We start from the raw sequence: 15,511 nt of genomic DNA, 5'->3' as shown, positions 1-15,511 counted from the left end.
TCTTCTGGTTAGGTCTCACGTGTACTGTGTGTGTGTCAATACTCCAGGCCTATGCATTATTCATATGAGTCATATTACATACCATCACACTGTACTTAAGGGCTTAATGTAATACTTCAATGTAAACAAAGAATTTTTCATGGAGATATAAACACACAGTGAAAGAGCTGCCAAGCACAATATGCCATTGAAAATTGAAGCCAATGTGATTACGACTGATAGTATTTAGTATTCAGTATTCGGTTTTGTCTACAAATTTGAAAATTAAACTACTGAAATGTACTATAATTTTACAAAATGGCAACAATCATGGGATTGTGGTGGTATGTTTTAGCATAACATTTCTCTCTAATAAATGCTAATTTAATTTGCATTGTTTTTGACATTATTTGCTAATTTACATTTGCTAGATGTTGCCACTTTAACAACGAAAAGAGTGGTTTATCAGTAAGCTTGTCAGCACTAAAGGTTGTTTTAAGCTGAACTTGAGCATGTTGTTGTTGTTATTTTGCAGTGTAGACCTCTATGTCAAGAGAAACCATCTCCCACATGAAGTGTAGCACCAAGTAATTTGCTTACCTTCCACTTCTATTTGATTTAATCAGATTTACCGTCTCCTGTTTGCTCTCAAAGTTATCTAAGACTTTCTCTTGGGTCATATGTTTTATAAACTTGTCAAAGTATGAAAGATTAAACTTGAACATCAGTTCTGTAGTCGAAATCACAGACCAGGCTAAACCAGGAGCCGTGGCCCGTGCTGTTTATGGTGTCGGACAATTTTCTTCAACACAGGTCTTGTTGTAAGGACTCAGCTTTATCTTCCCTAAAGATGTCAATAAGGTTGTCTACACAAGGCCCTGCCATAGATCTTCTGTTGTCTTTATCTCTGGATGGGCTATTAAGGGAAAAGCAATGGAAAAGCAATCACTGGCGTCAGAGCGGTTGGAAGGAGATGTGCCTAAAGAGTGACAAGGAGAGAAGTGTTTATTTATCCTTGATGGTAGGAACACAGTGGAACTAAGACGAGATTCCTGGGTCATTCACGCTGATGAGACTCTTTGCAGAGGCGGGAGTAATGAACCTTTGCTTAGTTATGAACTGATGACATATTAGCATGTCACAATGCAAAATTGCTAGTAATGGATTGGTCTGAAGGGTAATGTCTGAGTATGTATTATCTACTAGTTAAAGGTCAGTAAATGACAAAAAAAAAAACAAAAAAAAAACAAACATCATTACTTTCTTATTACTTTTTTTCAGCAAAAGTTGATAAAAAAAGATCAAAAAAGTAACAGTGAAGATATTTATAACGTTAGAAATCAACATTTATTGTAAAAAAGGTTTCTTGAGCACCAAATCAGCATATTAAAATGATTTCTATAGGATCATGTGACACTGAGACCTGAATTCAGCTTTACCATAAAAAAGGTATATATATATATATATATATATATATATATATATATATATATATATATATATATATATATATATATATATATATAAGGTGTATATATATTAATAAAAATATTAAAATAGGAAGTGTATATTATGTAGATTTTAATTAAATAAATATTGCTTTCTTCTAATGATTTTCAGAATTTTTACTTCACTTCAATGGGAATTAGAAGGGGTATATGTGCTTAATTTCCATGACAATAATTCATGTTGCTAAAAAATGCTTCAGTTGCTTTATTGAAATTTTTTTTGGGGGTGGGGGGGTATGACTCAGTCACAAGCATCTTTGCAGTTGTATACATTTTTGTTCTTTTGCCTCTTTCTGATATTTCTGCCTAATTAACTTTTTTGATCAACTTTTTTTTATTTTTAATAAATAGCCACATGACTTCAATTCAACAGACATATAATCAATTTACATATTCTAATGACAGAAAAAAATAAAAAACACACACATACATACATATATTTATTCTTCATTAGAATATGTAAATTGCTATTGAGATTTAGATGTATCTATTTTAGAGATCTTTTTTTTTTATATATATAATCCTGTATTTTGGATAATAGAGAAGAAAAAAAAAACACTGCAAAACATTAATTGTGCTAGGTTTGGCCTTATTAATTTGTGCTGTTTTAAGAAGACTATGGATCCTATACGTTTTCCCACACATGTGCATTGTAAACCAGTCCTTTATTGCAGCTGTAAAATCAGCAAAAAGTTTTTTTTTTTTTTTTTACAGAAGCCAGAATCATCATTAAGAAGACATAAACTTGGCTCAACCGTGTAATCATTTTGTAGTAAAGACCAAATTCATATTTTTGATAAAGCTATCTGTAAGTATGCACATTTTGACTTAAAGTGTTTATGTGATCTCACGTGATACGAGATGCACACGAATAACTGCAAGTGGCATTTGTTCAATGATGATCCTTTATTCTGATCATAATCCTTAATAATCCACTGGATTCATGCTAAAAGCACAATACATTTGAGTAATGGATGCTAGTATAGCCTAGTTTTTTAAAACGGAACCGTGGCTTTTCAACCGCATTATGAGATTGATGGTTGTTTGAACTGGGTTTATTGCGTAATATCACTGCTCCTTGGGTAAATCTCACATGATGTATATGTTCGCTCTGCTATTGTGCTGTTATCTGTTTTTTTATTTACTCGTTCTCTCCATAACCCCAGCCCGAACAAACAAGTCCGGCGTGGTGTAAGAGCTCGGTGATTGGCAGGCGGCTTTGAAATTATTGGTTTTTGACCAAAAAGTAGATCAGTTGGCTAATCCTACCAGTGTTTCCCAAATGTAGGTCATGCTGGAAGTGCAATGCTTGTCTCGATTTTCTCTCTCTCTCTCTATTGGTGACCTAATCAACTGCTCTTTTTTTGATATGCCTCCAAAGGTAGTGAAGGCTTATTACTAGAATGATTGCTGCGGCCTCCAGGTGTTTTTGGTATAACTGAGCTGTGACTCAACATGTACGTTGTCTCTTGTTGTTTTTGGACCCAAACCTTCTTGTCAAGAAAGATTAACAAAAAGCCTTTTGTATGAAAAAATAAACACTCTTTAAACACCTCCCTGTTAGGATCTGTTCATTGTTTCTTTTGGCACTCTCTCACAAACGCGGCAGCCAGGCATATCAGCACGCATCCAACATGCATCCGAAATCAGTGTGTTAATAATTGGCTAGTCAACACCTCCTCAGGTGAATTGAGTATTTCTCACCTCGCAAGAGCCTTGAGCCTTTGTTTTGGTTCTATTCACATTCCTGCTTGTTAAATTCACCAGCCACTCACACTGTGGAAATTATTGATCGAATGCGTTTAGACACATGAACGCATTGATTTCAGAGTGGAAGACGTAATGTTTTCGCACAATTAATTGCAAGTTAATTGCAGTTAAATTAAAACAAATTATAGTTTAATTTAACTCCAGTTAGCTGAATCCATTCATATATTTATATGTAATTTGATAATGCCCTCTTTTGTCTTTGAAATATAGAATTCTGCGGTAAGTTCTGACAAGCATTTATGGTAAACAAAAAATATATTAATGTAATTTCTATTGAAACCTGTATGTGATGTGATTAGATATTTTTGGAATTACAACTTTGGAATTAAACCTACATTTTATAATATATTAACTTCAAATGTAATACTGAATATAACACACTACAGTTCCAATTCTAATCATACTTGACATGCTTTAGTCCACATATCAAAATTAGTGTACTTCTTTAAAACATGACCAGATTTAAAATTAAAATTAAAATATATTTAAAGTGTATTTTAAACATTAAATCTGACATGTGCTGTATACTGACTCATTTACTGACTCTATACAACACATAGTAATTAAATGTATTTTGCGACTTTTTGCCAGTAACCTCTAGAAAGACGTTAGCGTGAAAAGTTTTTAAAAGCTTTAAATTTCAGCAGCTCAACTCAGTTTCAACATAACTTCCCCTATATTCAGGCAGTTTCATAGAACTCAGATATTGTAAGCGCTGATTTAAAGCAGCATTCATCCTTAGGGAACTGTGTGTGTGTGTGTGTGTGTGTGTGTGTGTGTGGCTATACTGTATTACCTCCACACTTCAGGAGATCCAGAGCCATCTGTACAGAACCACTTTACAATCTTAATGGCAGTCGGTTATTGGGAAATCCCAATTCTCTCTTGTCCTCTTGATATTTAGCTAACCGGCAGCAGATTACGGGTTTAGTTTACTTTGATAAAAGAGCATTTGCTTACCTCATTAACCCTGTTGCCCCTAGACAGACCACTCAATTCATCACGCCCACACTCAATAGTGTGCATGCCTGTTTGTGCTACCTTGAATCAAGTGCTAACACATGTTTGTCTCTGTGTTCCTCAGGTTTTAGTCTATGATTGCGTGAAAGCAGGGACCAAGGGGGAGCAGTGCCAACCTGGAACATGGTGCCTAATATTTGCACGTCTGTGCCCCTCCTGCCCGTTGGGCTTCCTCTTCTGCTACTGCTGAGCTGCGTGCAATTCTCCTCTCAGGCAGACAGTAAGTACAACACTTCAGCTGACTAGTCATTTTTTACTGTACCTTGTGAAATTGGAAGTGCTTCGCATTGTGGAATTGTTTGCAGGCATGACCGAACACACTTAATGCTTCACTCACGTTGCACGATATGAACCCAAAATACAAATTCAAACAATCTGTTCACCTGAACTTTCACTGGCTTTTAGATGAACGATGCATTTGCGTTGACCAGAAAGCAGTTATTGTGGGCCACACTGCTTTATTGTCCTTGTGAATGAGCGTGTGGATCGCTGAGATGTACCGTGAGTGACATGGCAATGTTGTGGGTGCCATGGGGTCGAGGGGGGGTTAAGGCTCTGTTCTGGCATGGGTCAGAGAGCCATTTAATTCGCCATGTGACCCGTCTGCACCGCTGTCACAAGGCTGCTGTAATTCCATTAGGACTCTCTCTCTTGCATCGGCTTGCTCGCCGTCTTTCTTTTTCACTTGCTTCATTTAACCTTTAAATCTTTCAGCCGTTCAGAGGTGGCGCTAGCATAAGGGTAACCTTGAAGCTTCCTCTCTTGACATCTGTTGCCACTTTTAAAGTCGCAAAGCTTTTGTGATTGACAATCTTGCCTCTGCTTTCTCGATGAAGGTTTTTTCAAAACCATCTCTGATGCAAAGCAACTGTGACTGCATTTCAAAAAATGTAAAGAAGTGTTTCGAATCTGAAACATGTCAGCAAATCAGTCTTTCGTTTATTCAAATTAAACATTTGATGAGAAATTCTGAAGTGCTATTAGTCTAATGCTGTACACGTATAGCATGTTTTTTGTTTTTTTCACTAGCAGGGAACGATCAAGGGTAAAGGTCAATTCAAGTGACTTTGTTTTTTTTTTGGATGGCACCACAATCCTCTAGCAGAACACAAGCTTGAAACATGAATGGAACATGTAACCAAAATTGACTCTGCTGATTTTCTTAATGCATGTGCAGTTTATGCTTAAAAATATTTTTAGTAATCATTTCTCAAAATATAATATAAACTTCTAGATAAACTTCTAAATTTATTTAGACTAAAATAGTGCTCCTGTAGCTCAATTGGTAGAGCACTGCGCACGGTTGTGGGTTCGATTCCCCAGGAACACATGATAGGTAAAAATTGATAGCCTGAATGCACTGTAAGTCACTTTGGACAAAAGTGTCTGCTAAATGCATAAATTTAATTACATTTTTAATTTACTAAAAGTGTGTATAACTTTATTATTGATTATTTATCAGTTTCATCGCTATTAACTTGAAGATAATACCAGTGCATCCCAATGAAAAACAGAATAAAGATGGTTGTTGTCACACTGTCAACAAACTTTACACTTTTTCGCTTATTCCTATCCTGAGTTTTGTGTCTTTTGTTCAGTGTTCCTCATGTTCATCTCTAGCACATTAACACAGCACCCTCATTAGTGTCATCACATGCTGCTGTAGGTGCTGTTGATGGTTTGAGAATGAGTCTCCAGGAGCTTTGCTCTGGGTTTGACTATACTTAAGGTTTCAGACACCTAAATCCTAGTGTGATACTGCTTTACGGTGACACTTCTTTGCTGTAAATACTTTGTAAAGATGTTCAAACAAATAAAACTTTAAAAATAGAGGGGAGGTTAAATGGTGACTACCGCAAATGGTCTTTTTTGTGTTGTTGTCTGTAATCAGAGAGGGTTGAGTTGCTAAACATGAAAGAACTGGCTTTGCAACGCTCTGAATTATAGGGCAGTGGAGCCAGAACTACAGGGTGGGGCGTCATGAACGTTGATCACCATGGTAACAGAGCCTACCTAAATCAGACGGATGAAAAATTAAGGCACTTTCTTATTCTGAATGCTCAAAAGAAGTCAAAATTACTCAGATTGCACAGGAGCTCCTACGAGGAAACTGAGGGGTGTTCATCGGGACTTGTTTAGGTGGTTATGTCTCATTTGTTTGATTTAAAGGCACCCAAAGTGCTTGATTGGAGTCTTCTTCATAACTGCTTCCTCCAGACGTTGTGTCTAGGGTTTACATAACAGTCTATTCCAGTCATTTTGGTCTTTAAGAAGTGGTCTTTCTTTCAGCTGAAAGAAGTAAAGTACTTAGTAACTGTCTAAAAAGATCAATTGGAGACGCTAAGTTTTGTCAAGAAATAAGCAAATTTGACACAATTTTGCGATTTCGATTTTAATCACGATTTTGACACAAAGACATGATTTATAGTCATAAATGCATTCAGTATAAATTTGAAGCATATTTCCAAAAGAAAACCAATGAGAGCTTTATCAGTTGTAACGTCTCTAGAACAGAAATAAGTCAAAATAATCACTAAAGATGTCAAAAAAAATGACATATGGCAAAAATAAATAAATAAATAAAATAAAACTTGTGTCCAGGGATTTTTTTTTTCTTTTTTGCCATGCATTGGTCATATTGTAACGCAAAGTAATGCGCAAATGCAAATCTCTCTGCCCGCACGCAGATTTCCTTTGCTTTGTCACAAAACCAGACATTTAAAATGTGTCTTGTGCACCCACAACTCTTTCTATGCTAATGCGCTAGATATGAAATCTTTTCGACCTTTGTACTTCTAACTTTTTCTGTTCACATCTTTTACCGTGTGCAGTGTGAACGTTCTGATCCGTTAACATCGCCTCGGAAAAAATACGCATCACAGACAGAGTGTGTGAATATGCCCAGTCTGTTCTTTTCTCGCGCTCCACTTAGACGCGCTGCATTCTGATTGGTTCGGATAGCATACTGCAGAAGGTCGGGCCATGGAAAATCGTGCTATAAAGCGATTTCAAAATCGCATGATTTCAGCACAATTTTTTTTTTTTTTTTTTTTTTGGACAAGGGTATCTGAGGTATGAGCTGTAAAGGCACAGTCCTATACTGGAAAAGGGTGCAGAGAGCAACAGCTCATTTGCATTTAAAGAGACATGCACGACAACAGCCTGTTTCTGCTTCTTGTCCTGAGACTTATATCATACATCATATAAAAAGGGTCATAATAGGTGAAAAATGTAGTTTGGTTAGTAGTTTATCACAACTTGAAACTACAGGCCTACTTAAGCCCCTTTTACACTGCCATTCCGGCAAATACACGGGTAAAGTGTTCCGGCAGTTGTTCCCGGGTCGCTAGATTTTGCACTTTCACACTGCCAGTGATTACCCGGGATATATGCGTGCTTTCACACACAACCCGTAAAGATCCCGTAACAACACGTGACATCAGGGCGTGACGTGTAATGTAGGAGTCGAAAACGCTAGGCACATTATAATTTCACTGAAGCAAGCGAGGGATCTCAGAGTCAGTGCAGAAAGTGAGGAACTAGTTGATCTGTGCTAAATTACAGTTTGCACATATTTTTTTGGCGTGAATGTTGATCTTCCTTCAAAACAGCCGGTAAAAGAGTCATGCGATAACGTGCGTCATCACTTCTACACGGCATTAGATCTGGCTTTTCTTCACACAGCGCTCATCCCAAGGTCTTGATGCATTTATCTGATTTAGCTGAACTTGTCAAATTACTTTCAATTTTTTTCCCATTTGCAGTAGAATTTTTCTGATGCTATTTGTCTCTATATGTTGCGAGAGGCAGCTTGCAGCCATTTGTCCATATATCGATCCTTTTTCCGTCCTGTCCCTTCCTGCTCACTAATGGCAAGAAGGTTTGCGATAATTCAGTTCTTTGAGCAAAAAACTGAAGGTGCCTTAAAATCCCCTCTGAAAGTCAAAGAGAAAGCTTTAATTTTTCTCCCAGTCAAGCTAATTCTTTATATTCAGTACAAAATAATATCCTGTCAAACAACCCACACATATGGCCAACTGTTAGAGGAGCACTTAGGTATTGTGAAACACTTGCAAATGAGGACCCTTTGCATTTTATCTTGGAGCACTATGTAGAAAACCACCTCTATAAATCAATTAAGCAAGCTATTGTTTTCCCGGAGGGCTGGGCAGGGCCGAATGGGTGGTCGGCGGCAAATTGGATTGTGTTTTCAAGTGTCCATATGGTCACTGAGTGAAATTGACAGGAATAGAAATTGATTCTTTTTAATTAAAAGTAACCGTATCCTCAATCGAGTGGCACTTGCGAGGTAATTTTGTTAGTCCCCAGCTGTGATCTTTCAATGACAGACACCAGCGGAGAGCCAGCGAAAAGGAGAAACAGAGAGAGCAGAAGGTTTTGCATAAGACAGAATGGCAATATCACATCGATGAATTAAAGAACTGGTCAGCGGAGGTTAATGATGTGAGATAGTAAATAACTTAATTATGGTGGTCGATCACAGGGCCAGAGGCAGTTCCCCAAACTCTCAGCTGTGGCCAGGATACATTGCTGTCATCTGATGACAAGACCATCCAGTGTCCTTGACTGAAGGGCAGCCGTAAAAGCTATTTGAAACCATCATACATGTGTGAGTGTGTCCTACTCCCATGCCACGTACACCTTATAATATCACTACTGTGAGAATGACCTCATCGTCAAGATTAAAAAGCCTGAAGGACCAGCATCACATGATCACTGGTGCATTTCAGTGTCATGTAGTGTGTAACATATTTGATTTGATTTGATTTATTTTGAACATTACGGCATTCGTGATGCACAAAATATCATTTGGATAGATTTTATATATATATATATATATATATATATATATATATATATATATATATATATATATATATATATATATATATATATATATATATATTATATTTAGTTATTTTATTTTGCATGTTAATTTCACTTGTTTGTACATTTATATTTATAGGGCACTATGATTTCCGCAATGCGGAAAACATGGATGGAATCGTGGAATCCATTCATAAAAACGGAATTGACAGTTTAACGCGGAATGTCACCGAATTTGTCAGATTTTGAATGAATTAATCAAAAGTAAGTCATTACACTTAAAGGGGGGGTGAAATGCTCGTTTTCACTCAATATCCTGTTAATCTTGAGTACCTATAGAGTAGTACTGCATCCTTCATAACTCCAAAAAGTCTTTAGTTTTATTATATTCATAAGAGAAAGATAGTCTGTACCGATTTTTCCCGGAAAAACACGAGCACCTGGAGGCGTGACGTGTGGGCGGAGCTAAAGAATCACGAGCGCCAGTAGGCTTTTGCGTTAAGAGCATGTGGAAACTGTGACATTACCGCGAGGAAAAAACCATCATCCAAAACAAACCATGCCTTACAGTCAGATTCAGCTGTTTATTTATGATCCAGAATCAGATCCAGAGGCTGAAACTGAACGAGAGCAGCAGCAGCAACGACTCGCTCCGAGCGGGGCTCGAACCCAGGTCTCCGGCATGGGAGGAGACGCACTAACAAGGAGGCAGAGATATTTTAAGCAGTTTTACTCACCGCTTGCGGTTCCAACACACGATCGTGACCCTTTTTCGTTGGGATTGCCTTATCCTTAAGAAATAAACGATACGCAAATCCGTCGTCAAACTGGGCCTTGTTTGTAAAACAAGCATCTTCGAAATGCAGGGAACAAACACAAACACTTTCACAACTCCGTTGATGCTCTGTAAAAATAAACTCCATCCACTGGTCCCTTATTGCTGTTTTTTTTTTGGTAATCTGTGCAGGGTTGTCTTGCCCTGGCAACCAAAAACACACTTCTTTTGTGACTTTTCGCGACGCTCTTGCTCTGATCAGTGAATCGCTCTGATCAGTGAAATGTCTGTGCTCAGCCTCGCTATACAGGACCGCGCGCTCTTCCGGCAGACATGCCCTTAGGACCCATATAAGGAAATTCTGCTCCATCTAACGTTACACAGAGCCATACTCGAAAAAAACTTTCCGAAACTTGTGACAAACCGGAAGGAGTATTTTGGGAACAAAAATACTCCGTCAAACGTACAACTTAATTTTTGAAACTTTGTCCATGTTTAGCATGGGAATCCAACTCTTTAACAGTGTAAAAAACTCAGTATGCATGAAATAGCATTTCACCCCCCCCCTTTAAATCAAATCGGAATATGAACTAGTATCTGTAAATATTAATCAGCAAAAGTCAATTTAATTAGGAATCCTGCATGTTCTGCGTGGCTCTGTTAATGAGGTGCGTGTTCATTTACTACACACATCTTGAAGCGCTTGTGACGCTCGTGGTGATTTTCAGCTTCTGTTGTCTCACTAAATGAGGATGTGAACACATGAACAACATCTCCAGAACTGCTGTGTGAGTCATTTCATGAGCATTTGACTGTTTGATTTAAGTAAAACTAGCGTCATATCGCATGCACAGAACTGTAAAGGTACTGTATTCATGCAACCAGTCAAAATAAATGTCAAGTTTGATGACATTGTGCCTATTACTAGAATGCACATAGCCTACTACTAAAATGAAATTTATTATTACTTTAATTTAATAAATTTGTTAAATGCAATGTTTAAGCAGATATCAACATTTTAATATTCATTATGATATTCATTTTGCGATGCCAAAATATACTCTCTTTTTTCACTTTTTGGGGGATTTTGTGATGCCTAAATTGATTTTAGTTTTTGATGTCTTTTTTTTTTTTTTTTATGTAGACAAAATAGTACAGAATTTAATATCTGTTGACCAGGCTTGTGATATCAGTGTATTTCTTATTATTAGTAGTGGTCTTTTTAAACTTACTGCATGTCCTTCCACTTGCCATTATTTTTTCCTGTATTCTGTGTGCACACTGTCACAACAAATACCATGCAGTGAAAAAGATGCACAGTGGACATTTTCAAGCAGTTGCAGCACTGTGAAGTTGCTGCATTGTCAAGAATCTTCTCCAAGAGCCTTTTTGAGATGAGGGTTGTGGGGGCACTTCGGCTTGTTAATATCCATAAAGCATTTTTATGTAATCACAGACATGAGCAGCTAATCACATTAGTACAGACTTGCGTCTGAGAGCTTATGACATTTTGTTGTGAGGAATTTTTCATCCCCAGCTTCTCATCTGCATTAAAGCTGGCTTCTCCTCATTCTCCTCTGAGTCCCATCATAACCTTTTTTTTCTATCCCCTTTGTGCTGACCCCATAATTGTCAATGACTAATGTTCTTTGTTCGTGTACAATGTGACCCACACACTTGGCTTTCAAAGGCCTTCAAGATTGGGCAGGCTGGCAGTTTTACCCGCATTTCGTGTTGATCCTCTTCTGCATTTCGTGAGTTGCTCTTCTAAATAGCTCTGTTCTAACATTCTTGCAGAAATATGCACCACATGTTCAGTTCATGGTGTCTGGAGTAGAATATTTTGTATCTCCCTCGACTGTAGCTTTTTTTCCCCCCTCATCGCTGTGGGAGGCTGCTTCCCAAAACTTGAAGAGCATTTATATTAGGTTACCTGTTTGGGTAACCTTGGCCAGACTGTTTACAGTTTAGATGCTGTTTCTGGCTATATTTGCAATTGACTATAAGCTATAAGCACACATTAATATTTAAAACATTTTAAGGAATAGTTTACCCCAAATTTATTATTATTATTATTATAAAAAAAAGTTTTCATTGTTTTTCATGTTTTTTCATGTTTTGCAGAATGTCCAAGTTGCCCTTTTTAAATATGGAAAATGTATTGTGTGTGTGTGTGTGTGTGTGTGTGTACTTGTTTATGGTACAAAGTAAAACCTTATTTTTTATGTATTACAAAATAGTAAGCTATGTTCATCTGAAAGTGTGGTACTTTTATACTGTTTGATCAGTATAAATGTAATAGAAGTCTATGGAAAGTCCCCATAATTCACAGAAACAAATGTGTGTGTGTGTGTGCTCTTGTTTTTGTGACATATCAGGACACAACTGTGTATAATGACATGGGTATGAGACAGGTATTAAAAGGAGAGGGTGACTTATGAGGACATAACCCATGTCCCCATTTTTCAAAATGCTTATAAACCACACAGAATTAGTTTTTTTTTTTTTTTTTTTTTTTTTTTTTTGAGAACGTAAAAATGCACAAAGTTTCCTGTGAGGGTTAGGTTTAGGTGTAGGGTTTGTGAAGGGAGATAGAATATACAGTTTGTACAGTATAAAAACCATTACACCTATGGGATGTCCCCACTTTTCACAAAAACAAACATGTGTGTGTGTGTATTGTTTATTAATTGCAAGGCCAACTTAGAAATAATTTTGTGTCCCAAAATTGAATAAATAATTAATTACCCTCATGCCATTCCAAACCCATAACCCTCAACTTTGGAAGATAATTTTGATGAAATCCAAAGGCTTTCTGGCCCTGCATAGACATCAGTGGTTCCATCGTAATTTATACTCAACAAAATTATGAATGAAACACTTTTTTCTTGCCCCCATTTTTCATAACCTGAACTCAAACATCTAAGACTTTTTCTTTGCACACAAAAGATCTATTGCTCTCAAATATAGTTCACTAATCTTTCTAAATCTATTTAATGTGAGCACTTCTCCTTTGCTGAGATAATCCATCCACCTCACAGGTGTGGCATATCAAGATGCTGATTAGACAGCATGATTATTGTGCTGGTGTGCCTTAGGCTGGTCACATACTCTGGTCCTTACTACCTCTCTGGACCTTAAACCATGGTAGTTATGTTCCTGTCTATGCAGGATAAACAAGCTCTCGAATTCTATCAGAAATATCTTAATCTGTGTTCCGAAGATGAACAAAGGCCTTATGTGTTTGAAACAACATGACAGTGAGTATTAATAATTAATAATTAATGATAGAATTTTCATTTTTGGGGGAACTATCCCTTTAATAATGAATATTTCTTGAATTAAATTAATTAGATATGTTCATAAGATATTTGTAGAGTAGCTAAATGGTATGACATTATTAACCTCTGATAAAGGATAGTCTCATGGAGTCTTTTGTATTTGTGGATCTGCTATGGTGAATTCATTTTAATGAACGTTCCAGTCAAGTCCAGGCCCACTTATGTTTAGATTCCAAAGGGACTGTAATTAAATTTTCTCCTGACACATGGTGTGAAAGTTTAAATGTTCCAGACTTGTAGAAAAGGGCATAGGTAAAGATGTGTGAGCAGTGAATGGGTGGGTTTAAAGGGGGACTTTACCTTGGGAAGTTGCATTAATTTGGTTAGTGTGGGTCAGAGGGGCTTTGACTGTGATGAATGACGTAACCCATAACGGGTCTCCATTGATCCAGCATCAAGCTACTGATCTCCTCTGCAATCCTACATCCCTGTTTCGCGTCCATTCCTCGGGGGGGCACTTAAGCTCTTCTCTGCCCACCCGCCAGTCAGTGGCACAGGCTGTGCCAAGGTGACGGCTGCCCTTTAACTAACAGCTTTAAAAGCACCCTGCCTCCCTCCTCTGAGCCTTCCCGGAGCTGTTTATGCATGAAGATGAAAAAGACTTTCAAAATCAGTACATGTGCGCACTCATTTAATATACAACTGCAAGATCGTGTTGCTTAAACATGTGCTACTTAAATATGAAATATTCTTGAATTTGACTAAAATAGTACTAAAATGACACTGTTAAACAATGTCTGAAATCACTTTAAAAATCTGGAATTTATAATATTATATTATATTATATTATATTATATTATATTATATTATAGAAAAAGCATTATAAAATTATATATTATTTGTATTTTATTCAAATAAAATTGACTTTGTGAAACATGGCATTTATTTTTGTCATAAAACATTTATTTTTTTTAAAAATATTTATTTAGTTAGTTTTTGTTATTATTATTAGTATTATTTATTTTATTTTATTTTATGTGCAGTAACCATGACACACTTCTTTTGGTAAAGACTCAAAAAAAAAGCACAAGTTTCAAAGCTTGTTTGAAAAATCCTCAGGCAGAATTCCCATTACTCACTTCCAGTGTAGCTGAAGCTAGAATATTTTTCCTCAAACTGAGTCCTCTGAGGAAAACGCCGGGTTAACTCGGATTACGTGCAGGTCATAGCAAATAAAGCAGCCAGATTTATGACCACGTATGTCATAATTGCGGCCTTCGATAACAGCGTAGCTGTGGTGCGCAGGCTCCTGAGGCTCTCTAGAATGGTCTCGGGCGATCACTTTGGGTTAACCTTTCAAAATAATTCCAATCCGGTGATATTTCATGGCTCCTTAATCTTTCATAGTGCCTGGCTGCCCAAAGCGTTCAGAGTCACCCAGAACTTTCTGTACCTTCTGTCTAGTACAGTTCTCAGCCTGGTGCCACATGCAAACCAAGTGTTATGCTCACTTATCTGTGTTCTCATGCAAACATTCCTCTTTTCCCTTTACCAACAGTGAGGCCTATTGTGCGCATGCTTTCAATGTTCTGTGCACCTCATAACAATGGTCCTACGAGAAGCCAGTTGGAATGCACTTGGATTAGCGCCGGTGTGTGTTTTAGTATTGATGGCTCTAAACAGGAAGGTTTTCTCTGCGAGGGAGAATAACTCTATTGTTCTATCATGAGGGCAGAGTAATGAGGTAGTAACAATATTCCCTCATGATTGCTCATCTCCGTCTTTGATCCAATATCATGTCGACAGTGGGAAAGACAGATAATGAGTCACGGCTTTGAAGACTTTAAATGCTGAAGTAATGCTAAACCTCCACTAAACCGCCTGGTCATATGATACAGATTACCTCTATTAAACAGGAAGCTCTTTTTTTCATCAACTTGTCAACGACGCATGATGGAACATTGAGCTAATTCTTTTAGTAAATGTTTTTTCCCCTCAGTGGCTACATGTGTACTCTCCACCCTGGCAGTGTAAGAACTTTATTTAATCTTCATTTCTGTCAGTTTAGACACTTTTTTTTTCGTTCTTAAAACTATGCTATATCGACATGAACTATGGTGACTTTGTAGGGTCCTTTTTGGAGTCGGCCTCAGTTCTCATTTACTTGAGTTTTAAAGATGTTTAGTTTCCCACAGAAGTAGGTTTGGAGTGACATGAGGGTGAGTAAACGGTAACAGAATTTTCCTTTTTGGCTGAACTAAGATAGTTCTCCAGCAGTGTCTTAGGAGGAAAGCCATTACTTTAATGCTCTTCACAGAGGGAACTGCATA

At 37.2% G+C, this 15,511-nt stretch overlaps 1 protein-coding gene across 7 annotated transcripts in view; it reads left to right on the top strand.

Moving 5' to 3' along the window:
- ptprfb (protein tyrosine phosphatase receptor type Fb) overlaps positions 1-15,511 on the top strand; it is a 179,163-nt gene that overhangs the window by 65,672 nt on the left and 97,980 nt on the right. For all 7 annotated transcript variants that reach the window (XM_052548628.1, XM_052548626.1, XM_052548627.1 and 4 more), the window contains exon 2: positions 4,342-4,497. In XM_052548628.1, coding sequence (XP_052404588.1) covers positions 4,401-4,497 — 97 coding nt within the window. In that variant the 5' untranslated portion in view covers positions 4,342-4,400. The remainder of the gene's footprint in view (positions 1-4,341; positions 4,498-15,511) is intronic.

This window comes from Carassius gibelio, chromosome B2, assembly GCF_023724105.1.
Source record: "Carassius gibelio isolate Cgi1373 ecotype wild population from Czech Republic chromosome B2, carGib1.2-hapl.c, whole genome shotgun sequence".
Taxonomy (NCBI): domain Eukaryota; kingdom Metazoa; phylum Chordata; class Actinopteri; order Cypriniformes; family Cyprinidae; genus Carassius; species Carassius gibelio.
The sequence above is the reverse complement of the archived record's forward strand: the minus strand, read 5'-3'. Positions and strand labels throughout refer to the sequence as shown.